Source organism: Rhincodon typus, chromosome 11 (genome assembly GCF_021869965.1).
Source record: "Rhincodon typus isolate 14 chromosome 11, sRhiTyp1.1, whole genome shotgun sequence".
In the NCBI taxonomy this organism is placed as follows: domain Eukaryota; kingdom Metazoa; phylum Chordata; class Chondrichthyes; order Orectolobiformes; family Rhincodontidae; genus Rhincodon; species Rhincodon typus.
Genome location: NC_063342.1, coordinates 68,001,830 through 68,024,653, shown reverse-complemented (window position 1 = coordinate 68,024,653; position 22,824 = coordinate 68,001,830). Strand labels below are relative to the sequence as shown.

General features: G+C 40.4%; 1 protein-coding gene across 2 annotated transcripts in view; it reads left to right on the top strand.

The window, feature by feature from the left end:
* The window catches only part of cab39l (calcium binding protein 39-like), a 94,033-nt gene that overhangs the window by 25,428 nt on the left and 45,781 nt on the right, over positions 1 to 22,824 (top strand). For both annotated transcript variants that reach the window (XM_048602821.1, XM_048602819.1), the window contains exons 2-3: positions 2,519 to 2,636; positions 20,279 to 20,417. In XM_048602821.1, the coding sequence (XP_048458778.1) occupies positions 20,310 to 20,417 (108 nt within the window). In that variant the 5' untranslated portion in view covers positions 2,519 to 2,636; positions 20,279 to 20,309. The remainder of the gene's footprint in view (positions 1 to 2,518; positions 2,637 to 20,278; positions 20,418 to 22,824) is intronic.

The window sequence follows — 22,824 nt, the reverse complement described above, 5'->3', positions numbered from 1 at the left end:
TGTTTCCCAAGTATAGCCCTCGCCTCTACGCCTTCGAGTTCAAGGAGCACTGATTTCAACATATTTAATAAATTATTTATTATTGGACCTTTCATTCCTTAGCCCAAAGCACTTCTTATACTGTGATCTTCATGGAGAGAAAACATAGTTTAGCTTCTCTTTAAGCCCCTTGTCCCCTCCCCCATTCTTGCATCTAACAGGTCAACCAAACTGATGGGCTTTATTATTAAAATCAAGACAATCTGTCAAACTGTTTGTCCTAATGTCTGGAATTCCCTCCTTAAACCTCTGTCTTTCTCTTTTTTTTTTAAGGTAGTGCTTTAATATTAATTCTTTAACTTGTCTTTAATTTTTTTTCTCACTCTAACCAAGTTTTTAATTCCTAAATAAATTTCAACAGTTTGGTGTTAATTTTTGTTTCATTATGCTTTTGTGAAATGCCATGGGATGATTGGCTTCTTTAAGAACTGTTGATCAGGTGCAACTTCTAAATACAAGAGAGAAATAGAACTGATTTTGTGAATTCAGGACATCCTAAAGTGCCTCCTAGCAAGCAAAGTCATTTTAAACTGTAGTCGCTGAATTGTGATGCCAAAAAGTCTGGCAATCCTTTTACACAACAAGCCTCATGCACAGCAATCAGTTAAATGATCATATAATCCATGTTTTTGGTGGTGTAAATGTTGCCTTAGAAACCAAATACCCTTCTGCTCTTCAAAGTGTGCCATGTGCGCATTAATATTGATATGATGGGCAGACTGAACCTCAACTTAAAGTCAATTCAAAACTCATCACCTCAAGTACTCCACTGGAGTGTCCGCGTAAGACTGTACTTCAATGTAGAATTTGAATCTACTACAGCCTTTTGATTCAAAGGCCAGACCCAGCAGTGGGACTAACTACAGTAGCCATCCTACAAAAAGTACATGCTGAATCCAATCTGTACTCCTGGTTCTGGGGACATTGAAGAAATAGCTTGGAGGTCTTACAGACTTCTAAGCGTTTTGTAAATAAACTTTAATATCATACTGAAGTTATTGTCCCTGATAGCAACCAAATAATCAGATTATATTGTGTTAGAGGTATAGTTTTTGCAATGCTTTATTCCAGAGTGCAGGTATTAGCTGCCAAGTTAGAATGTTGGATATAACAAGCTGTAGAGCTAGATGAACACAGCAGGCCAAGCAGCATCAGAATGTCGCTTCTGTATTGTTGCAGACAGCAATGGCAGTTTAATTTGAGGAAAAAGAGAGGGTTGCATTTATTTAGTGCCATTCATGACTGCCAGACGTCTCAAAACGCTTACTATTTCAAATACTTATGGAATGTAGTTACTGTTGGAGGAAGTATAGCAGCCAATTTGCACACAGCAAATTCCCATAAAGATGTGATACTGTAGGAGCAAATTGCTGCAGATGCTGGAATCTGTACAGAAAATAACAAATTGCTGGAGAACGCAGACGGGTCAGGCAGCATCCAAGGAGAGACAATAAGCTAACATTTCGAGTCTAGATGACTCTTCATCAGAGCTTACTTGATAATCTGCTTTTGTCATGATTAAGGAATACATATTGATCAACTCCACTTCTACTACTACTTTGAAATACGTTCTTTTGCATCGGATGCCTGAAAGTGCAGACAGGACACCGTTTAGCATCTTTTCCAAAAACGGCACCTCCAATAATGCAGTACTGACTCAGGTACTGCACTGGAGTGTGTCGGCCTTGATGTTTGTACTCCAATCCTGGATTGGGATTTGAAACTGAATCCTTGTGACTCTGAGGCAAAGTGCTACCCAACTGGGCCACGGCTAACACCTGCCTGCGATTGCTGAAGCAGGGTTTGGTTGCTATCCAGTTTGTTGTTAAAGAGAATAATCTGTCCTGCATGTTTTTTGAGTATATAAACTGATCCATGTGGTATTTTGTGAGGTGAAAGTACGCAGCCACAATTAACTGTGATTTGTTACACGAGGCATTAGATACTTTATTTACAATTGTACAAGACCTAAAAACAAAAGCCCGGAGAAAGAGAAAACTGTTCCTATTCTTCAATGTCAAATCCTTTTTGCCTTTTTGTATTATATTTATATATTTATATTTATATTTAGTAACGTCTAAAGAAACTCCAGTGAACTTAAAATTGTTTACTTCTGTGTATTTCATACAATGGTTTTAAGTTTGTAAATCCAAGTGTTCATTAAATTGTAGTTATAATCGCATAGTTGAAACTTTAGCATCCAATTACATAGTCACATGACAGTTACGTGACAGTAACGTAATCTGATAATTTATTCAAGATAGACCTAAATTCTAATGCCCATCTCAACAAAGCTAAAATATTTATGTTTATTGTTAATATATACCAGCTATGATACATCAAATTTCGGAATGAATCACATGGATGGTGCACTCTGGTTTATATGCATATGTTGTTTGGATCTAAGCAAAGAAACTGTGCTGAATGAATCAGTTCCATTTTGAGCAAGATGGTTTAGCTCTGAATTATTTTATTTCAGGTGAAGTACAGAAGCTTAGTCTTGAACTAAAAGACTGTTGATCTTGTTTCACGAGGATTTTTTGCTGAAAGGATATATTTTGAGTCTTCGTGTGCCTTACCCAAAATCTACCAAAGAGGTAAGAGAGACTGATACCTTTTTTGGTGGATTAACTTTGTCACATTGGCTTTTTTTAAGGTGGAGCTGCAAAGGTAGTGTTTCTACATTTTCAAAAGTCACATTTTTCCTGAGATTTGTTATATGTTGTACAGAAGGGCCTGCTTTCTGGTCTTCCTATGTGTTAATGATGATACACTGCAAATCTTCCTAGAATTGTAGCTTTTACGGCCCTCTTAACCCAGCCAAATGCAAAGGGAATTTTTTTGCCAAGAAAATAAACAAAAAACTTGTATCCAGGTTTCTGCTAGTACTACTCTCTAAACAGTGGTTAAGATGAGTCCTTGAATGATATAGAGTTTACTTGAGTTTGATTTGTGTTATGATCCCAGATCATTGAAATATGAAACCAGTCTGATCCCAGAATAAAGCCTCGCTTGATGGATCATAAGTATTTTTTCAGCTTGATTGTTGTGGTTGTTAGTCACTGAATGTATTTACAGGCAACTGCCAGTGTTCTTTACAAAAGAACATACGCAGCAATTGTGTGTAAGAAACTTTATTAATATTAAAGCAGTTTAGAAAAAAATCTTAACATCAGCAAAAGAAAGATTCAACCTTTTTTCTCCCAGCAATATCCTTTACTCAATCCTGGTGAACTATCTTCACTTCTTTACTTTATTGACTATTTCCAACTCTGAGGGCCAGGATTTCTTTTTAATTCTTACAGCCAAGAGACTGCTACAAACTCTCTCAACCTGGAGATTCTACAAACTATATACTTCCATTCTGGAGATTTCAATACAACTAAAAAAACACTGCCCTTCTTGATAGGCTGCAACTGTTATCCTGAACTGAGCTCAGAACTGAGCTCAAAACTGAGTGGCCCTGACTGTGTTTCTATAGGTCATGAGATTATCCATCATAACCACTTCATCAATTAATACCACAGCTATCTTGCTGGGCACTTGACTGAAAACATTTGTTTTCGTGCAAGTAGTGTAACTGATTCACTGGTCTAAATGACTTTCTGCCCTTTTTGTTTGAAAAGATTGCTTTCACAGAACTGAAACTAAAAATACCATTTGCTCTACTGGAAAGTCCAAATTGCCAAATGATAATGTATAATAAACCTTTATCACACCTCCACCCAAAGAAAAACATGAAAAGAGGCACCTCCTTTAGATGCATTTTTATTTTCTATCAGGATTTCTACCTATAATTATTCCAATATTATGTTGACAATAATAAAATTCCTTTCACCATTTCAAATACTCTGTTCTGACTATTCTCCCTGTCGTAGTGTCTCTTGAACATGTTAACATGATCATCTTTTTTCACTCCCCACATAATTCACACAATTGAGTTTTTTTAAATGTCATAAAGTCCAGTAAAAGTTTTAATGGTTGCCCAGACACCAGTAATGGTGTCAGACCTTTGTCCGAACAAACAAAAATATTGAGGTTTGGCCTTTTTAGCTGCTCTGGTTTTTGTTGTTTTGTTGAAATTTGACCTGTATAATATACTTTATGACAGCAGTCCAATTTTATATGTCTAGTATCTCCACTCAGTCATTTATTTAAAAGATGTACAAGTCCCTCTTGAATTCCTATTCTGCTAAGAGATCCACTTTATTATGATCCAAGCTGATGGTAATTCTGGTCAAGTCAGATTCCAGTGAATGTGAGGTAATTCATGATTCCAGTCCTGGTCCTCCCTTACTGCCTCACTAGCTTCCTCATCCAAAGGATTGTAAGCTGCCACTTCAATCACCTCCAGCGGAATGCCATGATCAGACACATTCTCCTCCCTTCCTTTGTCAGCATTCCACAGGGTCTGTTCCCTCTGCCACACTCTGGTCCACCCCTCCTTCATTCCCAACACCCCTCAACATTCCCATGGCACCTTCCCTTGCAATCACAGAAGATGTTACCTGCCCATTTACCTCCTCACTCTCCAAGGTCCCAGACATACCTTCAACGTGAAGCAGGGACTTACTTACAATTCATTCAATCTAGTCTACTGTATTCATTGCTCACAATGTGGTCTTCTGTACACTGGGGCGACGAAACAGACTGGATGACCACTTTACAGATCACTAGCATTAGGACTGTCAAAATAACCGTGAGTTTCCGGTTGCCTGCCACTTCAACAAGCTGTTGTGTTCCCACGTCTACATATTTCTCTCATAGGCTTGCTGAAGTGTTTCAGCAAGTCTCTTTCTCTCTCAGTTTTGAAATGGCTAACATCTTGAATTTGGCTTTTGATTTGCACTGGTGATGTTATTTATTAATCAATTACAACCTGTTGCATTTGTCTAACCTCCTTTATAAATGCAAATAGTTCAACTGCCGGGGGACATTTGGCACAATTCTGACCATTCCAGTCCTGCCTAGGTAGAGCATTACAAAGTATTTTGTTGCATGAATAATCATGGAGCTATACTTCTAAACTAGAAACCCTAATTAATCAAGTAACCTATAATAGAGAAGGGCAGGTGATATGCTGCAAACCAGCACGTAGGAGCTGGTGGACCCCATTGTGATATGTGGCTACCAGATCTGCAGTTATTGTAGCTTGAGGAACTTCAGCTCAGAGTTTGAGCTACGGTTGAGCTTTGGACCCTGTGATAGATCAAGCAAGAGTTCAGTTAGCTGGGTACTTTGTTCCACAAGCTAAATTAGGAAGCAGACCACAAAAGTAATCTCTTGAATTAACTGTCTGATCCAAAAGAAAGTTGGCATAGGATCAGAGAATTGAATGCTAAGTCCAAAGTTTGGTGTGGAAGAAATGCCTGCTGAACATTTTGAATACAGGAAAACAGCTACACATACGCAATGGGGAAACAGTGGTGGTTATGGGCCAGAGATTGAGAGTTCCAGTTGTGAAGTTAACTTTGACAGCTGATGGCTTGTGGATTGCCATCAGAAAAAATGATCATGGAAGATGCTGAATTTCTTTAAGATTCCTCACCTCACATCTAACTCCCAACCCAGACTTGAATTTTATCCCACTCCAGACAATACAGGTTGAGCGGTGAAGAGTGCAGCGCATTAATTGTTCATGGGAGTATACAATCTTTTAAACAAGTTTGGCTTTTTGCCAATTTCTACTGCTTCAATTTTTCGGCTGCTATAATTGGAGAAATTTAACTGTAGTTAGATATGCCTGTTCATGAGATCATTTAAGATTTCCCACGTTAGTCATTGAACAATTCACTATAAGAAATTAACTGAAGTTTGTGAATGACTTTTTAATCAAGTGAAAATAAAAATACTCTATTTTTAGCAAGATGGACTTCATGAAGGGTTTGAGATTTTTGTTCCAAGCATGTTTATCCATTGTGTTCAGCTGTGAAATAGAACATCTTCCAACTTTGGTGTCTATTGCTAATATCAAAATATTCTTGTCAAAAAAACACAGATGAAAAGCGACGAACCTCGGTTCTGCTCAGCAATGTGATTTAAATTCTGCTTCAGAACAGTAATCTAATTGTGTATTACTAGAGTCTCTCTACATATTTACTAATTTAAGCTCTAAAAATTGAATATGTTGTGAACAAGAGAATGTAATAAGATGGTTTTAAATTGTCTCTTTTGATTTTAATTCAAGGTCAAATGGTATAATAAAAAGGGATGATATGTCCAGCTGTTAGTTCTGCCTGGCAATAAGCCTTTGAGGCCTGGTTACCATGGGGACAGAGGCCAGGTCAATTGCAGTTGAAATGCAATAACACCTGGATACAAAAACAGAAAATTTAGTTTTTCCGTAGGTAGACTTACTTTACTCCGACTGCTCTTAGTCTGTAACTCCTGACAGACAGAGACACATGGACAATAGCTGCTGCAGTCAGCAGAAGGAAAAAGAATTTTTCTCTGTTAGCTACAAAACTGAATGCAAGTAGGGAGACTTCTAGTCAAAAAGATGGAATTCTTGAAGTTGAAGCACTCTGGAAGAAGTTGGGGAAGGAGTTGCTGGAGTAAGCCATGTACTAGATGTGTGTTTGGGATTTATCTCTCAGAAGATTCAGAGAATTGGCCTTAGGTCATAGGATGTTAAACTCGATAAAACAAATAGAAGTGAATCTTTTGGAAGTTGGGAGTAACTTTGGACTGGTTCCTTTAAAGATTGTAATTCTGTGGAGAATGCTGTCATGTATGAAAGTCGCAAAGGGTTTTCAAGTGTTAAAATGCAAGTACAGTATTCATTTTTGTGTATTATTTGCTTATTAAGTAGTGTTTAATCGCATCTATTTTAGCTTGTTTACTGCATTTAAAAATTTCAGTGTGAAATCTTGTCTTGTAATTCTTTGAGTCACCAGGGATTCAAGTGTCTTTGACAGTGTTTAATCTCACTAGGGATGGTAGCAAGTTAATTAATAATTGATAAAGCAAATGTCATAAAGCCATCAGCTTCCAAAAATATTGTTTAGGACTTGCTTGTTGATTTCTCCCCCCCCCCCCCCCCCCCCAAACTTCAAAATGTTCTCTCTCAGTCTGTTACACACTCTGCTCAGTGATGAGGGGGAAGATAATTGGTCTCAGTGGTATTTTGTAGCTTGTATAAAGTACAGAGCAAGGATGGGCTGACTCATATCCTCTGAATTAAAAAAATCTTTGTGTTAGAAAGGAATTGCAGTACTCCCCTTCTGCATCTGTGTTGTAACCCAGATCAAGGTCATGACCTGCTGTCAGGGAAATTACAGACATAAGCCTATTTAAAGTGGCTGTTGCTCTTGATGCAGTGTAGAGAGTTTGTGATTTGCAGGTGAAGATTAGTTTGAATGAACTTGCCCAACATTTGCTGTTTTTTTGACATTTCAACCTGTGCCCACTTTCTCCTCTCTCTTCCCTGATCTGAAAGCTATTTAATTTTACAGGAGGAACAAATTGCAGTTATACAAAACCTTGAATATAAAACATCCCAAGATGCTTAACAGGAGCATTATCAAACAAAAAGTTCTAAATATGAATGCATGGAGTGTAAGGAACAAATTAAAGGAGCTATAGGCACAAATTGAAATGGGAGATTATGATATATTAGCTCTGGTTGCAGGATGGTTGGGATTAGGATCTAAATATACAAGGTGATGTAGGATGGACAGGAAGAAACAACAGAGGAGGTGGAGTAGCCTTGCTGATTAGAAACAAACTTATTTCAATGCTGAGGGTGGGTATAATGAGGGGAAAGCATTCAGTAGAGACTGTATGGGTGGAACTGAGGAACAGTAAAAGATCTAAAACTGCAGGAGCTATTGTGTACAGGTCCCCTGGCAGCATTTCTGAAGTGAGAAATGAGCCAAGTGTGCAGTAAAACCAGCATAGTATTAAAGAGGGATTTTCGCTTCAACATAGATTGAGGGAGGCAGACAAGCACCTGTCAGAAAGGTAGTGAATTTCTGGAGTCTATCCAGGATAGTTTCATACTGCAGTATGTCCTGGATGCAATAAGGGGATAAGTAATGGATTTAGTGATGAGTCAGATTTAATTCATAACCTAATTGTGCATGAGCATTTATCAAATAGTGATCATAATATGATTGATTTCAGTGTAGCTTTTGAAAGTAAAAAGCATGAGTCAGCTACAAGAGTTTTAGCTATAGGTAAGGCAGACTTTAATGAGGCAGAGACTGTCCACCAGCAAACTGGGAAAATCTGCTAAAGAATAAAATAACTGAAGAACAATGGAAGATTTTTATACAAACATTTAACATAATACAAAACCATTTTATGCTCCGAGAGGGCGAAGCTCCATTTCACAGAAAAAACAGCCATGTACAACTAAAGGTACAGAATAGCATGAAACTAAAAGAAAGGGCTTACAAAAATGTGAAAAACCGCACAGATCCCTGCTGAATAGGAAAGATAAAGTCTGGCAAAGGGCCACAAAGCAGCTTATAAGAGCTACTTAAAGGGATTGTAAAAGAAAACTTAACAACATCAAAGTCAATAAGAAAAAATTATATTTACATAAAGGGAAAGCGGATCATCAGAGGTGATGTTGGCCCACTAAGGACTGAAAGTGCAGATATTGCCAATAACTACGGGGAAATGGCAGACATGATGAATTATTAGTTTGCCTCACCAAATTATAGTGATAAAGGAGGATAGCTTGCCACAAGACCTGAGGAAACTTAATAGTGGATAAGGAACAGGGACTGAATAAAATTAATGCAAGTAAAATATTGGTAATAATGAAATTAATGGAGTTAGTGAACTCCACCCATCATCCTTAGACAGCACCTTCCGAACCCATGACCATTGCCCTCTAGAAGAATGAGCAGCAGATACATGGGAATGCCTCCACCTGGAAGTTCCCATCCAAGCCACTCACCATCCTGACTTGGAAGTATATCACTGTTCCTTCACTGTTACTAGGTCAAAATCCTAGAGTTCTTTTCCTAAGGGCATTGTGGATCTACATACAGCATATGGTTCAAGATAGCAGCTCACCACCAAATTCTCAAGAAGCAACTAGGGATGGACAATAGATGCTAGCCCAGCCAGCAATACACTTATCCCATGTGCAAGCAAAAAATATTCGTGACAAATCCCTGGGAACAGACGGTTTCCATCAAAGGATGTTAAGGGAAGTATTGTAGATTGCCCTAACCCATAATCTTTGAGTTCTGTAGATATAGGAGTCAACCTTTTGAAATGCAAAATTGCACATATCGTTCTGCTTTTTAAGAAGGATAAAAGAGGAAAGCCAGAGAATTGCATACCTGTTAGCCTAAAACCTGTGTTGGGGAGGTTGTTTGAGTCTATAATCAAGGATTGGGTTAACTGAACACTGAAAATTTTCAGTAAGTTATGGAGCGCTATCGTAGATTGATGACACATAGGTCTGCAAACCTTATTGAATTTTTTGAAGAGGTAACTAAAATAGTGGACAGGGGAATGTCTATGTTTTTTGTATGGTCTTCCAGAAAACGTTTGATAAGATCCTATATTAGAGACTGTTAACGAAGTAGAAGCCCATGCACCTGAGGGCAAATTACTCACGTGGCTGCGAAATTGTTTGAGTGATGTCCTGCAAGGACCTGTGTTTGGACCTGAATTATTTGCATTATTTATTAACAACTGGATGACAGCGTAGAAAGTCATAAATCCAAATTTGCTAATGACAAATATTTGGTGGCATTGCAGACAGTTTACATGATAGTCTATTAACATCCATTTGCAATTTTATGCTAAGTGAATGGGCAAAATATGTGGCACATGGAATTCAATGTAAGCAAGTGTGAGATTATCCATTTTGAACCAAAAAGGATAGATCAGATGGTATGAAGTCAAATACGGTGGATGCTTAAATTGATTTAGGGGTTCAGGTGCGTAGAAGTTTGAAATGTCACAAATGGTGCAGAAAATAATCAAGAATGCCCATGGAATGCTGGCCTTTATATCTAGATGACTGAAATGCAAAGATGCAGGCATTTTGCTGCAGTTATACAAAACCCTGGTTAGACCCCATTTGGAGTACTGTGACCAGATTTGGACACTACACCTGAGGAAGGATATATTGACCTTGGACTGGGTACAACATGGGTCTGCAAGAGTGATACCTGGACTTGAGAGGTTATGTCATGAGGAGAGATTATACAAATTAGGCCTGCGAATTACAGCATTTGGAATGTTAAGGGGTGATCTGATTGAAGTCTTCAAGATGTTAACAGGAAAAGGTAGGGTAGATAAAGATAAACTGTTCCCAATGGTTGGGGAGTGAGACCAAGGAGGCATAGTTTGAGGATTAGGGCGAGACCGTTCAGTTGAGATATTAGGAAGCGTTTCTACACACAAAAGGTGGTAGATGTTTGGAACTCTCTTCAAAAAATTAAGGGATGTGGGCCAAAGGCAGATATATGGATTTAGGCTACAGATCAGCTGTGATCTCACTGAATAGTGGACCAGGCTTGAGGGGCTGAATGGCCTACTCCTGTTGCCATATTCCTAAAAGCATAGACCCAAAACCACGTCGAGATATCGGGACAGATAGAGGTGGATTTTATGGAAGATCTTAAGGTGTTTAGAGGGGAAGTTGCCAAGCTTGTGGCCCTAGCAGATGAAAACATGATACTCAATAGTTTAAAATCTGGGATTTTCTGAAAGTCAGCATTGGAAGTAGATTCACATAGAATTTTGGGGCTGGAGGCAATTTTACAAATATGAGAATTGAGACTTTAAAAGGGTTTGAAAACTAGCATGACAATTTTAAAACTGAGAGATTTCACCAGGCAGCAATATATCCCATTGAGCAGTGGGATGACAAGGGACTAGGACTTAGTGCAAATTAGGACATGTGGCCAATGTTTGGATGATTTCAAGAGTACAGAAGGCAGAATGTGGGAGGCTGCCAAGTATTCTGTTGGACTGGTTAGGTCTCAAGAAAATGAAGGCGGGGGTAAAGTTTTTTTGCAGCATTTGAGCTGAGGCAGGAATGGAGTTGGGCCATGTTGTGGAAGATGGAAAAAGGTGATCCTCATGTTGATGTGGATACGTGTTCAGAAACTCATCTTGGGGTGAAATATGACACCACTATTACAAACACTTTTTGATTCAACCTGTTACAGTTGCCAGGGAGAAGGAATGCAAATGACATCTAGGAAACAGTAGCGGGAACTGAAGGCAGAGGCTTTAGTCTATCTCAGATTTAGTTGGAAGAAATTTCCTGCTCACCTGCTGGATGCTGGGCAAAAGTCTGACCGTTTAAAGAGACTGGTGATGAAGTAGAACCGAGTGTTATCAGAATGTGTATTCAGGTGATATTATTGAGGGGACATGGAATCAAGAAAGACAAAAGGGCTGAGGAGAGCATATCAGTGGTGACAGAAATCTGAAGATAAACTAATGCAGACAATTCGCTAGTTGCGATTTGATTAATAAGATTGAAACCAAGTCAAGGCAGTTATACTCAGCTGGATGACAGAAGCATGCTGTTAGACATATGAAAGGCTGCTGAGAAGATAAGAAAGGCAATTAGTAGCATTAATTAGGAATGTCATTTATGACTTTGCTAAGTGCTCTTTCAATGTTGTGGCTTGGTTGGGGTCCTGATTAGAAGGATTCAAACATGAAATTGAAGGAATTGTGAGCATGGATTTGGGAGGTGAAACTGCATTCAAAGACTGAGAAATGGGAGCTTGAGATGGTGCAGTAGTTTAAGGACAGCGTTCAAGGATTTTTGTTTTCCAAGCAAGAGGAGTGGGGTTGAAGGATTGAAAATGAAGAAACAAAGAACTGTTTAGAATCTCACCTAATGTAGGGACTAGGAAAGAGAGTTGGATGATCAAAAGTTGCTGTGAATGAGGTTGAGGGAGCAAGAGGCAATTATCATGGATAAAATGGATTTCAAGAGAGCAAGGGGGGAGATGGGACAGAATTTCATCGATGTGGGACTTGGACAGTGAAAAACATTGGAGATGGTCTGACCAGTGGGGCTAGTAGAATTAAAAATCAAGATTAAATGGACTTTGAGACAATGTAAATTTTGAGGAGCACTTCCATTTTATTAAGCTAGACTTGTACAGCTCCTCACTGTTATCATCAATAATTTTACGCTTGTTCTAGTTCCCCCCACTAGGGGACTTTTTAAATTTTATTTAAGTTTTAATTTTATATTCAAACTATTTCCTATCCATCTTCTTCTAAAAGAAATCCTTTACATCTGAAGAACTTTTCAGCTAATTCTAAGCTTTCTGAAATGTGATTTTTGGAATGTCCTTTGTTTAAACTGACCATTGGTTTAAGATTGGCCTTATTTGAACTGTTCTGTGGCATTGCATCTGAACACTTCCAAAATAGTGGAATGCAATAATATGAAAAGATCAAAATTCAAATTCAGTAAAACAAATAAACGCTTTATTTCATTCTTTAGTCTCATCATAATAGCAGGGAATGTGGATAAAGAACCTGAGTATGAACGGTGCTGGATTTTCCATTTCTTTAAAAGGTAGGTGATGGCCTACTGGTATTATCACTAGAATATTAATCCAGAGACCCAAGTAATGTTCTGGGGATATGAGTTCGAATCACCCATGGCAGATGGTGGAATTTGAAATCAATAATAATCTCGAAATAAGGGTCTAATGATAACCATGAAGCTGTTGTCAGTTGTCAGTTGTCAGGAAAAACCCGTCTGGTTCACTACTGTCCTTTAGGGAAGGAAACTGCCATTCATGCCTGGTCTGGCTTGCATATGACTCCAGATCCACAGCAATGTGATTGACTCCTAACTGCCCTTAGGACAATTAGGGATGAACAATAAATGCTGGCCTAGTCAGTGAAATCCACATCCCATGAATGAATTTTAAAAAAAACTCACATAAATTCAGCACAAAATTTGCAATGAAAATATTGAACATTTCTGTTGCATAAATCTATCGTTTCAGATTTTGGACACCATGCAAAAATCAAGCAGTGAACTAAACTTCAAAAATATTCCTTTGTAATCACCCCCATAAAAAATGATTTCAATAGCGGTCATCTTTTTAAGGAAATAAACAGGAACAGTTCATTTTCACTTGTAGCCAGCCCTGGTAACAATTGTTTCGCTCTTGGACACCACCCACAACAACAAATGCAATGAATTTGCTATCCTTGTATGTTGCCAATCCTCTGACACATCCATATCTCTTCTTTTTTCAGGGTTATTGGCGAATCATATTGCCTGGTTTTCATATCAGATTGTTTGTTTCAACTGTCTTCTCGTGAATTATCTTAACTGCAATGGAGTTCATTTTTAAATGTCACATTGGTGTCCATATTTGATAAAGTGTATTTGAATCATTACAAAGAATATTGCTTTGATCTGCATTATGTTCTATATATTCTGTGATATGATAAAACAATTCTAACATTCTTTCTGTAACATTCATATTGAGTCCATTTTGAACTTTAACCATTAAAATCTCTCCAGTTATGAAAATGTATTCATTCATCTAAATTAATTTAAACTTCCTTGTTTTATAAGAAAAGTCTAACACTACATGTTACTTTAATGAAAAGAGAAATCAAAAGCTAAATAATACAACACTGTGCAATGTCTAATTTTGACTCTTTCCTTCCAGATATAGGGCAATATCTAAAATCTAGGTAGTACTCAGAGAATAACAGGATATGGACCTCTTGACGAGATATTATGAGAAAAGCAGCTTCCCATAATGTGAGAGGCATTGCCTCTGTCCTGTTGAGTATAGCATGAATTTCCCATTGAACAGCAGTTTTACCATTTGGAACTCCTTGCAGAACTTCAACAACAGCTGTTTACCATTCTAGAATACATTAGTATGCTTTGAACTGTGGACATTAGGGCACATGATCTAATATCTGGCCTCACAGTAATACCTTATAGTGTTTACAATCTGAATTTACCATAGTAGAGACATTGTTTTTTGCATGGAAAGGAGACACTTATACAGCACCTTTCTCAACCACGCAATGTTTCAAGTGTTTAACAACCAAGGAAGGATTTTTTTTTATCAAGTATCGTTGCTGTTGTAATATAAGAAATGTGGTAGCTAATCAGCACACATCAAATTCCCTCAAGCAACAACGTAATAACGATCAGATAATCTGTCTTCATGGTGTTGATTTCGAGGATAAATAGTACTCGGGATACATGAACAGAGGATGAGTTGGCAGAGGTTATAAAACCATGTTCTTTGAAATACTTCCATGTCTTTTCGTTCCATCAGAAGAAGCAAAGATTTACAGTCTCATCTGAAAGACAGGACCTCTGAGTTCAGCACTATCTGAAAACTGCACTTGAGTAAAAACTTGATTTTGCACAAGTCTTGGAGTGGAACTTAAACTGACAGTGCTTCCAGCTGAACTATGGTGCACGCAGGAGAAAGTTAATGTTGTAAATAGAATTGTAAAATCTTGCAACAGCCAGAGATAATTTGAGCTGTTCCTGTGCTGGTGGTTTGAAAAGCAGCTGTGCCAAGTCTCTCATCCATACATTTTGTTGATAAGCCTGTTAATTTCCTTGCCGTCAACAACGTGTGCCATCCCCTTTCTAAACTAAGGGATCTGCTTCCACGACCTATCATGCATCCTAAAATGAGATGGGCAGAATGGCTGCCTTTTGAACTAAAAGCTCTCGCTCTTGCTTTCTCTGTTTCAGATAACATGTAATTTCTAGTGAGACATAATGGCATTTCTAGTGACAACGCATTACTTTTTTAACAAAAATGTTACAATGCTTTGAAATGTGTGGACCAGATACTCTTTCAAGTCTCTCCCTTCAAGGGCTATCTATTGCATTATTAGAATGAGTTGTAATGAATATTTTTGTGTCACTACTGAGAGTTGAATTCTGTGATTAATTCTGATGTTCCTGCTTGTAAAAATCACTTTTTTTTTGGATTGTGGATGAGACAATGGGATGCTGCATTAAACCAGGGAAACTGGAAGATGTTGCAGTTTTGAAACTAGTTACTGGAACATATCATGATTTATATCTACAATTTGCCTTATCAAAACAAGGGAGAGAATGCTAAACGCAGGAGCAAATTATTGCAGATGCTGGAATCTGTACTGAAAACAACAAATGCAGGAGATTACAGCGCGTCCATGGAGAAACAGTAAGCTAACATTTCGATCGAGATAACACTTCATTAGAGCTGAAGTGAAGTGTGGAGGGGACAGCATTTATGCTATAGTTTGGGGATTGGAGTAGTGGGTGTAGGGTACTAGGGGAGAAAAAATGTTGATTGTTCAGATTAAGTGATCGGAATGTGAGAATGGCTTAATCACAGTTTTGACTAGAGGCAGTCCTTGGCTTTTTTTTTGAGATGGCCATTCTTGTGGGATTGGGGGTCTCAGAATGGTAAACCACTTGATTTGTTTCTTGGAAAAGTGATTACATCCCTATATTTGGACAAAGAGGAGAAACACCTAGTTTGCAAGGAGAAAACACCTCAATCTCTTGTTATAAGAGATAACAAGGTGTAGAGCTGGATGAACACAGCAGGCTGAGCAGGAAAGCTGAAATTTCAGGTCTGGACCCTTCTTCAGAAATGGGGGAGGGTAAGGGGATTCTGAAATAAATAGAAAGAGATGGGCAGGCAGATGGAAGATGGACAAAGGAGCAGAAAGGTGGAGAGGAAACGGACAGGTCAAGGAGGTGGGGATGGAGCCAGTAAAGGTGAGTGTAGGTGGGGGTTGGGTCAGTCCAGGGAAGACAGACAGGTCAAGGAGGCGGGGATGAGGCTGGTAGGTAGGAGGTGGAGGTGGGGGTGGGGGGGGGGGTTGAGGTGGGAGAAGCGGATAGGTGGGAGAAAGGACAGACAGGTTAGGGAGGCGGGGACAAGCTGGGCTGGTTTTCGGATGCAGTCGGGGGTGGGGTGATTTTGAAACTTGTGAAGTCCACATTGATACCATTGGGCTGCAGGGTTCCCAAGTGAACTATGAGGTGCTGTTCCTGCAACCTTTGGGTGGCATCGTTGTGGCACTGGAGGAGGCCCAGGATGGACATGTCATCCAAGGAGTGGCAGGCGGAGTTGAAGTGGTTCGCGACTGGGAGGTGCAGTCATCACGAACCAAATGTAGGTGTTCCACAAAGTGGTCTCCAAGCCTCCGCTTGGTTTCCCCGATTTGGAGGAGGCTACATCTGGAGCAGCGGATACAGTATACCACATTAGCAGATGTGCAGGTGAACATCTGTTTGATGTGGAAGGTTTTCTTGGGGCCTGGGATGGGGGTGAGGGGGGAGGTGTAGGGACAGGTGTAGCACCTCCTGCAGTTGCAGGGAAAAGTGCCAGGGGTGGTGGGGCTGGTGGGGAGTGTGGAGCGGACAAGGGAGTCGTGGAGAGAGTGGTCCCTCTGGAAGGCAGATAAGGGTGGGGAGGGAAAAATGGCCTTGGTAGTGGCGTCGGATTGCAGGTGGTGGAAATGGCGGATGATGATGCGTTGGATCCGGAGGTTGGTGGGGTGGTATGTGAGAATGAGGTGGATTCTGTTTTGGTTGTTATTGCGGGGAGGGGGTGTGAGGGATGAGTTGTGGGAAACGCGAGAGACGCGGTCGAGGGCGTTTTCAATCACTGTGGAGGGGAAGTTGCGATCCTTGAAAAACAAGGGCATCTGGGATGTCCGGGAGTGGAATGCCTCAACTTAGGAGCAGATGCGACGGACGCAAAGGAATTGGGAATAAGGGATGGCATTTTTGCAGGTAGGTGGGTGAGAGGAATTGTATTCTAGGTAGCTGTGGGAGTCGGTAGGCTTGAAATAGATATCGGTTTCCAGGTGGTTGCCAGAGATGGAAACAGAGAGGTCCAGGAAGGATAGAGAGATATTGGAGATGGTCCAGGTGAACTTAAGGTTGGGGTGGAAGGTGTTAGTGAAGTGGATGAACTGTTCGAGCTCCTCGTGGGAGCACAAGGTGGCACCAATACAGTCATCGATGTAACGGAGGAAGAGATGGGGGGATAGGACCAGCATAGCTTCAGAAGAGGGATTGTTCCACGTATCCTAAGAGGCAGGCATAGCTTGGGCCCATGCGGGTACCCGTGGCCACCCCCTTTGTAGGAAGTGGGAGGAATTGAAAGAGAAGTTGTTGAGGGTGAGGACGAGTTCAGCTAAGCAGATAAGGGTGTCAGTGGAGGGGGACTAGTTGGGCCTGCGGGACAGGAAGAAGCGGAGGGCCTTTAGGCCATCTGCATGGGGAATGCAAGTATATAGGGACTGGATGTCCATGGTAAAGATGAGGTGTTGGGGACCAGGGAATCAGAAGTTTTGGAGGAGGTGGAGGGCATGGGTGGTGGCATGGACGTAGGTGGGGAGTTCCTGGACCAAGGGGGAGAAAATAGAATCGAGGTAAGTGGAGATAAGTTCGGTGGGGCAGGAGCAGGCAGAGACAATGGGTCAACCAGGGCAGTCGGGTTTGTGGATTTTGGGAAGGAGATAGAAATGGCGCTGCAGGGTTGGGGAACAATGAGGTTGGAGGTTGTGGGTGGGAGGTCATCTGAAGTGATGAGGTTGTGGATGGTCTGGGAGAGGATGTTTTGGTCGTTGGGGGTGGGGTCATGGTCAAGGGGGTGGTAGGAGGAGGTGTCAGAGAGCCGGCGTCTGGCCTTGGTGATGTAGAGGTCAGTGCGCCATACTACAACTGCGCCTCCCTTGTCTGTGGGTTTTATGGTGAGGTTGGGGTTGGAGTGGAGGGCTGCACATTCTGCGGGGGAGAGGTTGGAGTGGGTGAGAGGGGTGGAGAGGTTGAGGCGATTGATGTCTTGACAGCAGTTGGAGATGAAGAGGTCGAGGGAGGGTAGGAGGTCTTGGGGTGGTGGCCAGGAGGAGGGGGTGTGTTGGATATGGGAGAAGGGGTCAGTAGAGGGAGGGTTAGGCCCACCCTTCCCTGCCTTCCGGAGGGCCACTCTCACCTTGACTCCCTTGTCCGCTCCACCAGCCCCACCACCCCCGGCACTTTTCCCTGCAACCGCAGGAAGTGCTACACCTGCCCCTACAACTTCCCCCTCACCCCCATCCCAGGCCCCAAGAAAACATCCCACATCAAACAGATGCTCACCTGCACATCTGCTAATGTGGTATACTGTATCCGCTGTTCCCGATGTGGCCTCCTCTACATCAGGGAAACCAAGCTGAGGCTATGCTCGGTTCACGACAAACGACAGCACCTCCCAATTGCGAACCACTTCAACTCCCCCTCCCACTCCTTGGACGACATGTCCATCCTGGGCCGCCTCCAGTGCCACAACGATGCCACCCGAAGGTTGCAGGAACAGCACCTCATATTTCGCTTGGGAACCCTGCAGCCCAATGGTATCAATGCGGACTTCACAAGCTTCAAAATCACCCCGCCCCCGACCGCATCCCAAAACCAGCCCAGCTCGTCCCCACCTCCCTAACCTGTCCGTCCTTTCTCCCACCTATCCACTCCTCCCACCTCAACCCCTACCCCCACCTCCTACCTACCAGCCTCCTCCCCACCTCCTTGACCTGTCTGTCTCCTCTCCACCTTTCTGCTCCTTTATCCATCTTCCATCTGCCTCCCCCTCCCGCATCGCCTCTCTCTCTCTCTCTATTTCAGAATCCCCTTCTCCTCCCCCATTTCTGAAGAAGGGTCTAGGCCCGAAACGTCAGCCTTCCTGCTCCTCTGATGCTGCTTGGCCTGCTGTGTTCATCCAGCTCTACACCTTGTTATCCCAGATTCTCCAGCATCAGCAGTTCCTACTATCTCTCAATCTCTTGCTACATTTTTATATGGAAAAGTAACAAAAAATCTGAGCTGTTGTCACACACCATTTCCTTGTAAAACGCTCTCTGTAAATTGCCCATTGAAGGGATAAAGAGATACAGAAAGGGGCAAATTCTCAACCAATGAATGAAAGACAGCATTGTTATGTAAACAGCCTAATCTCATCAACAAAGAATCTGAAGGAGGTGAAAGAAAACAGCATTTGATGCCTGTGATCAGAACTGTGTTGCTCTCCTTTATTGTTTTCTCCCCCAGACAATACCTGTATCGTGTCTATTTGTCTGTGTTTGTATGAGTATGGGATTCTTTTAAAAGGGTAAAGTTTAAGATATGTTATCATAAGTTAGTGAATCATGTTTCTTTCTTGCCACTGGTTTAAAATAGTGTGGTTAGAATAAATATCTTTTTGACTTGTTAATAAACAAATGTGGTTTGCATTTTTTTTTAACTTGAATTCAGTGGAATTGTAAAAACTTGCAACAGCCAGAGATAATTTGAGCTGTTCCTGTACTGGCGGTTTGAAAAGCAGCTGTACCTAGTCTCTCATCCCTACATTTTGTTGATAAGGCTGTTAATTTCCTTGCCCTCAACTACATGTGTCATTCCCTTTCTAAAGTAAGGAATCTGGTTCCACGACTTATCAGGCATCCTAAAATGAGTTGGAAAGAATGGCTACCTTTTGGACTAAAGGCTCTCGTTCTTACTTTCTCTGTTTCGGAGAGCATGTGATTTGTAGCGAGACATAGTGACATTTTTAGTGACAATGCGTTACTTTACTTTACTTTTTTTTAAAAAACAAGTTACAATGCTTTTGAAATGTGTGGACCAGATACTCTTTCAAGTCTCTCCCTTCAAGGGCTATCTATTGCATTATTTGAATGAGCTGTAATGAACAATTCTGTGATTGGTTCTGATGTTTCCCATTGTAAAAATCGCTTATTTTTTGGGTTGAGGATGAGAAAATGGGAGGAGTTGATGCATTAAACCAGGGAAACTGGAAGATATTGTACTTATTCGGTTTCACATCACTACAGACTCGGAGTAGTGAGAATTTGTTTCCAGCATATTACCCCAGTGAGCTGTGACACCTTCCACAGAGCTGTATTGGCATATTTCTGGTAGTTCTTGCATAACTTTCATAACTTAGATGATTGAAGTGATTGGGTGGGGCCAAGGAATGGGAGGTTTTAATTACCTAACTGATCTATTGGTTTGAAGACCATATTTTTGGAATGAATACAGCACAGAGGTAAGACACCAATTTAGATTGGTGTTGAAAAAGGGTAAATTCTAATTACATGCGTGTAATTTTAAAACTAGTTCTTAGTGCATATGACTTTAATCACAGTTTGCAGTTTATGGAAACGACCGATAATAAAATCTTGGTTTATGAAATACTATAAAATGTGACACTGATATTTATTTCTTACTTTTAATTTTGTTTATTTGCAGGTAAATCAGGAGAAAGTTTAAGCAAACAAAAATGCCACTGTTCAAGTCGCACAAAAGTCCAGCAGACATTGTGAAAAATCTCAAAGAGAATATGGCAATGCTGGAGAAGCAGGATATTTCAGACAAAAAGGCTGAAAAGGTATGCAATGTTGCTTGAAAAAGTGTTGTCATGTGGGAATAATCTTGTTCTATGCATGAGTGGAAAAAGCAGTTGTGTATTTGAAAGCTGACAAAAGAAATTTTCCGGTGTCTTTGTCATGTCATAATCAAAATGCCAATATTCTACCATTGAATAATTAATCATGCTTTTATGTCAGCTTTTAAAATATTTTGTTTGGGTTTCATGGAAGAAAAGAACTTGCGTTATATAGTGCTTTTCCGTTGATGTTGCTTTAAATATGAGCAAATAAGGCAACCATTTAACCGTACGTCAAGTTGGTAACTTAACAGCCAGTCATTTTTGTTGGTCTTCACTAAAGTCTGATATGTCAAAATGGTTGAGTATTTATACAAGTACAGACTGTAATCCAACACAATCAAGTCCATTTTCTCTGTATTCCATCTTGAAAATTGTGTGTATTAGTCGTAGCTGCCATAGTCCCAGAGGACCATTTGAGCTGTGCTCTCGTTTGAGACAATTGGTGGTTAGTTCTACCATGCCTGAGCTGAGGGGCAAGGATAAGAAGGCAGGACCTTCATGGTGATCTTAGCCAGTATTGAACGCATGCTGTTGGCCTCAGTTGACAAAACAAGCCAGTAATTCAGTCAATTGAGCTAATCAACTCCCATTGCAACAACTATGACTCTGAGAGGAGTACAATGGAAATTGAGTCCCCCTATTCCACGAACTGTACCAGAGTATAGACGTCTTAATTAATCCTCAAAGTGGCACATTATTTCAATTTATTGCTGTTATCTAGACCAAAAGCAACTTTCACCAGATTTCTGTGATCAACGCAAAAATAACTTGTTTGTTAAGAACAAACTTATGCTTTAAACAAGTGCCAAAACCAGTTATTAACGAAGTTACTGTGTAGAATTAAAACTATATCCTCCCTAATCCTTACACGTTCATACAGTTAGCACAAGACGCAGCTTTGCACATGTACCATTGGTGAAAAAATAAGGGTAGAATGAGTTGACCTCAGTTCCTCTGATTTCTTGTTGAGGAGATCAACTTTGTTGTTTGTCACAGAGTAATGGAAGACCCTGTGCTCAGATGGAAGGTCAGCTAGATCTAGATCTTTGGCTTGTGTGAACAGTTTCCATTTAGAGTTTGAGAAAAGAATTACTGATTTCTGGAACATTCTCAGGTTCCTAGAAAATACTTCGCTGAGAAAATGCTTCAGCTGATTTTACTTTAAGTGTCTTTCTTTCATTTGAGAGAGAGAAAGATATCTTTCTCTTCCCTCCCCCACCAGCTTTGTTCCAACTCCCACATTTCATAAGAAACAGAATTTTCTATTTTCCATTTGGAAATAATTTTAAAGCTGATTTTCATTTAGAATTCATTCTGTTTTTTTTTTTTTCCTCCACACCCACCGCCACCACCAAACAAAAACCTACCAAGGTTCAACTTCTACTTTAGTGGTCACTAGTCCTCTCGAATATTACCTCTTCCGTTGTTCAACAGGGTGAAGGAACATGCAGAAAAGTAACTTGAACCAATAACAACCTGGATCAATCCCTCGAGCCCACATTTTTCCCCCCCCTTTCCCAACTCGCCACATGGCTCTATGATCTCCCCTTTGAACATGAATTGAACATCTCCAACTGTATAACATTGAAAGCTGAAGACAAGATTGGACAGAAAATATCCTCCCAAATAAACACATGGTTTCCAAACCAATATCTGAGCAATCAAGTTTCAGACTCCTTGGAAAATGTGTACAATTCTTAATAACATGACTGGATATGCCCAATGTGGCCACCTGATGGAGCACTTCAAAAGTCTGGCTAGAACTGTGTAAACTGTGACCAAACCATGGAGGGTATAATAACATTTTGCTCCAACTCAAGTTTGAAGCAGCATTCTGATTTGTGCTTGCTCTCCTGTAGGGGATTGGACTGTTAAGAAACTCGACATTAAAACTGTGGTAGCTCCTAAGGCATATGAGAGAAGAAGGTTTGTTGGCTTGGGTGTAACTGTAGACTGGTATATCAGAATAAACAGGTGGTGCTTTTCCTTACTGAGATGTTAAATTGAGGTCACCCCTGCTACACTGATTGCTGAGCAATCTATTCATTTGTTCCATGAGTTTTTCTGAGATCTTGTGTGTCAAATGATAGTACTACTGTAGAAGTCAGAGTTATATATACTGTCATTGTAAGATGCACCTGGGGAAATTTGAGACACATTGAGATGCTCTAACGGTTGTTATTTGTATAAAATACTAGACAGTGTTGTCTATCTTGCTATTCTCATAAAATTGTGTATCTGAACATGATGGTGTTGGCTCATGAATGTTTAAAAATGATGCCTATGGTAAATTTAACATAAAAATTGCACATCACTTTGGCGTTAAATCGCTAACCACATTGTCCTC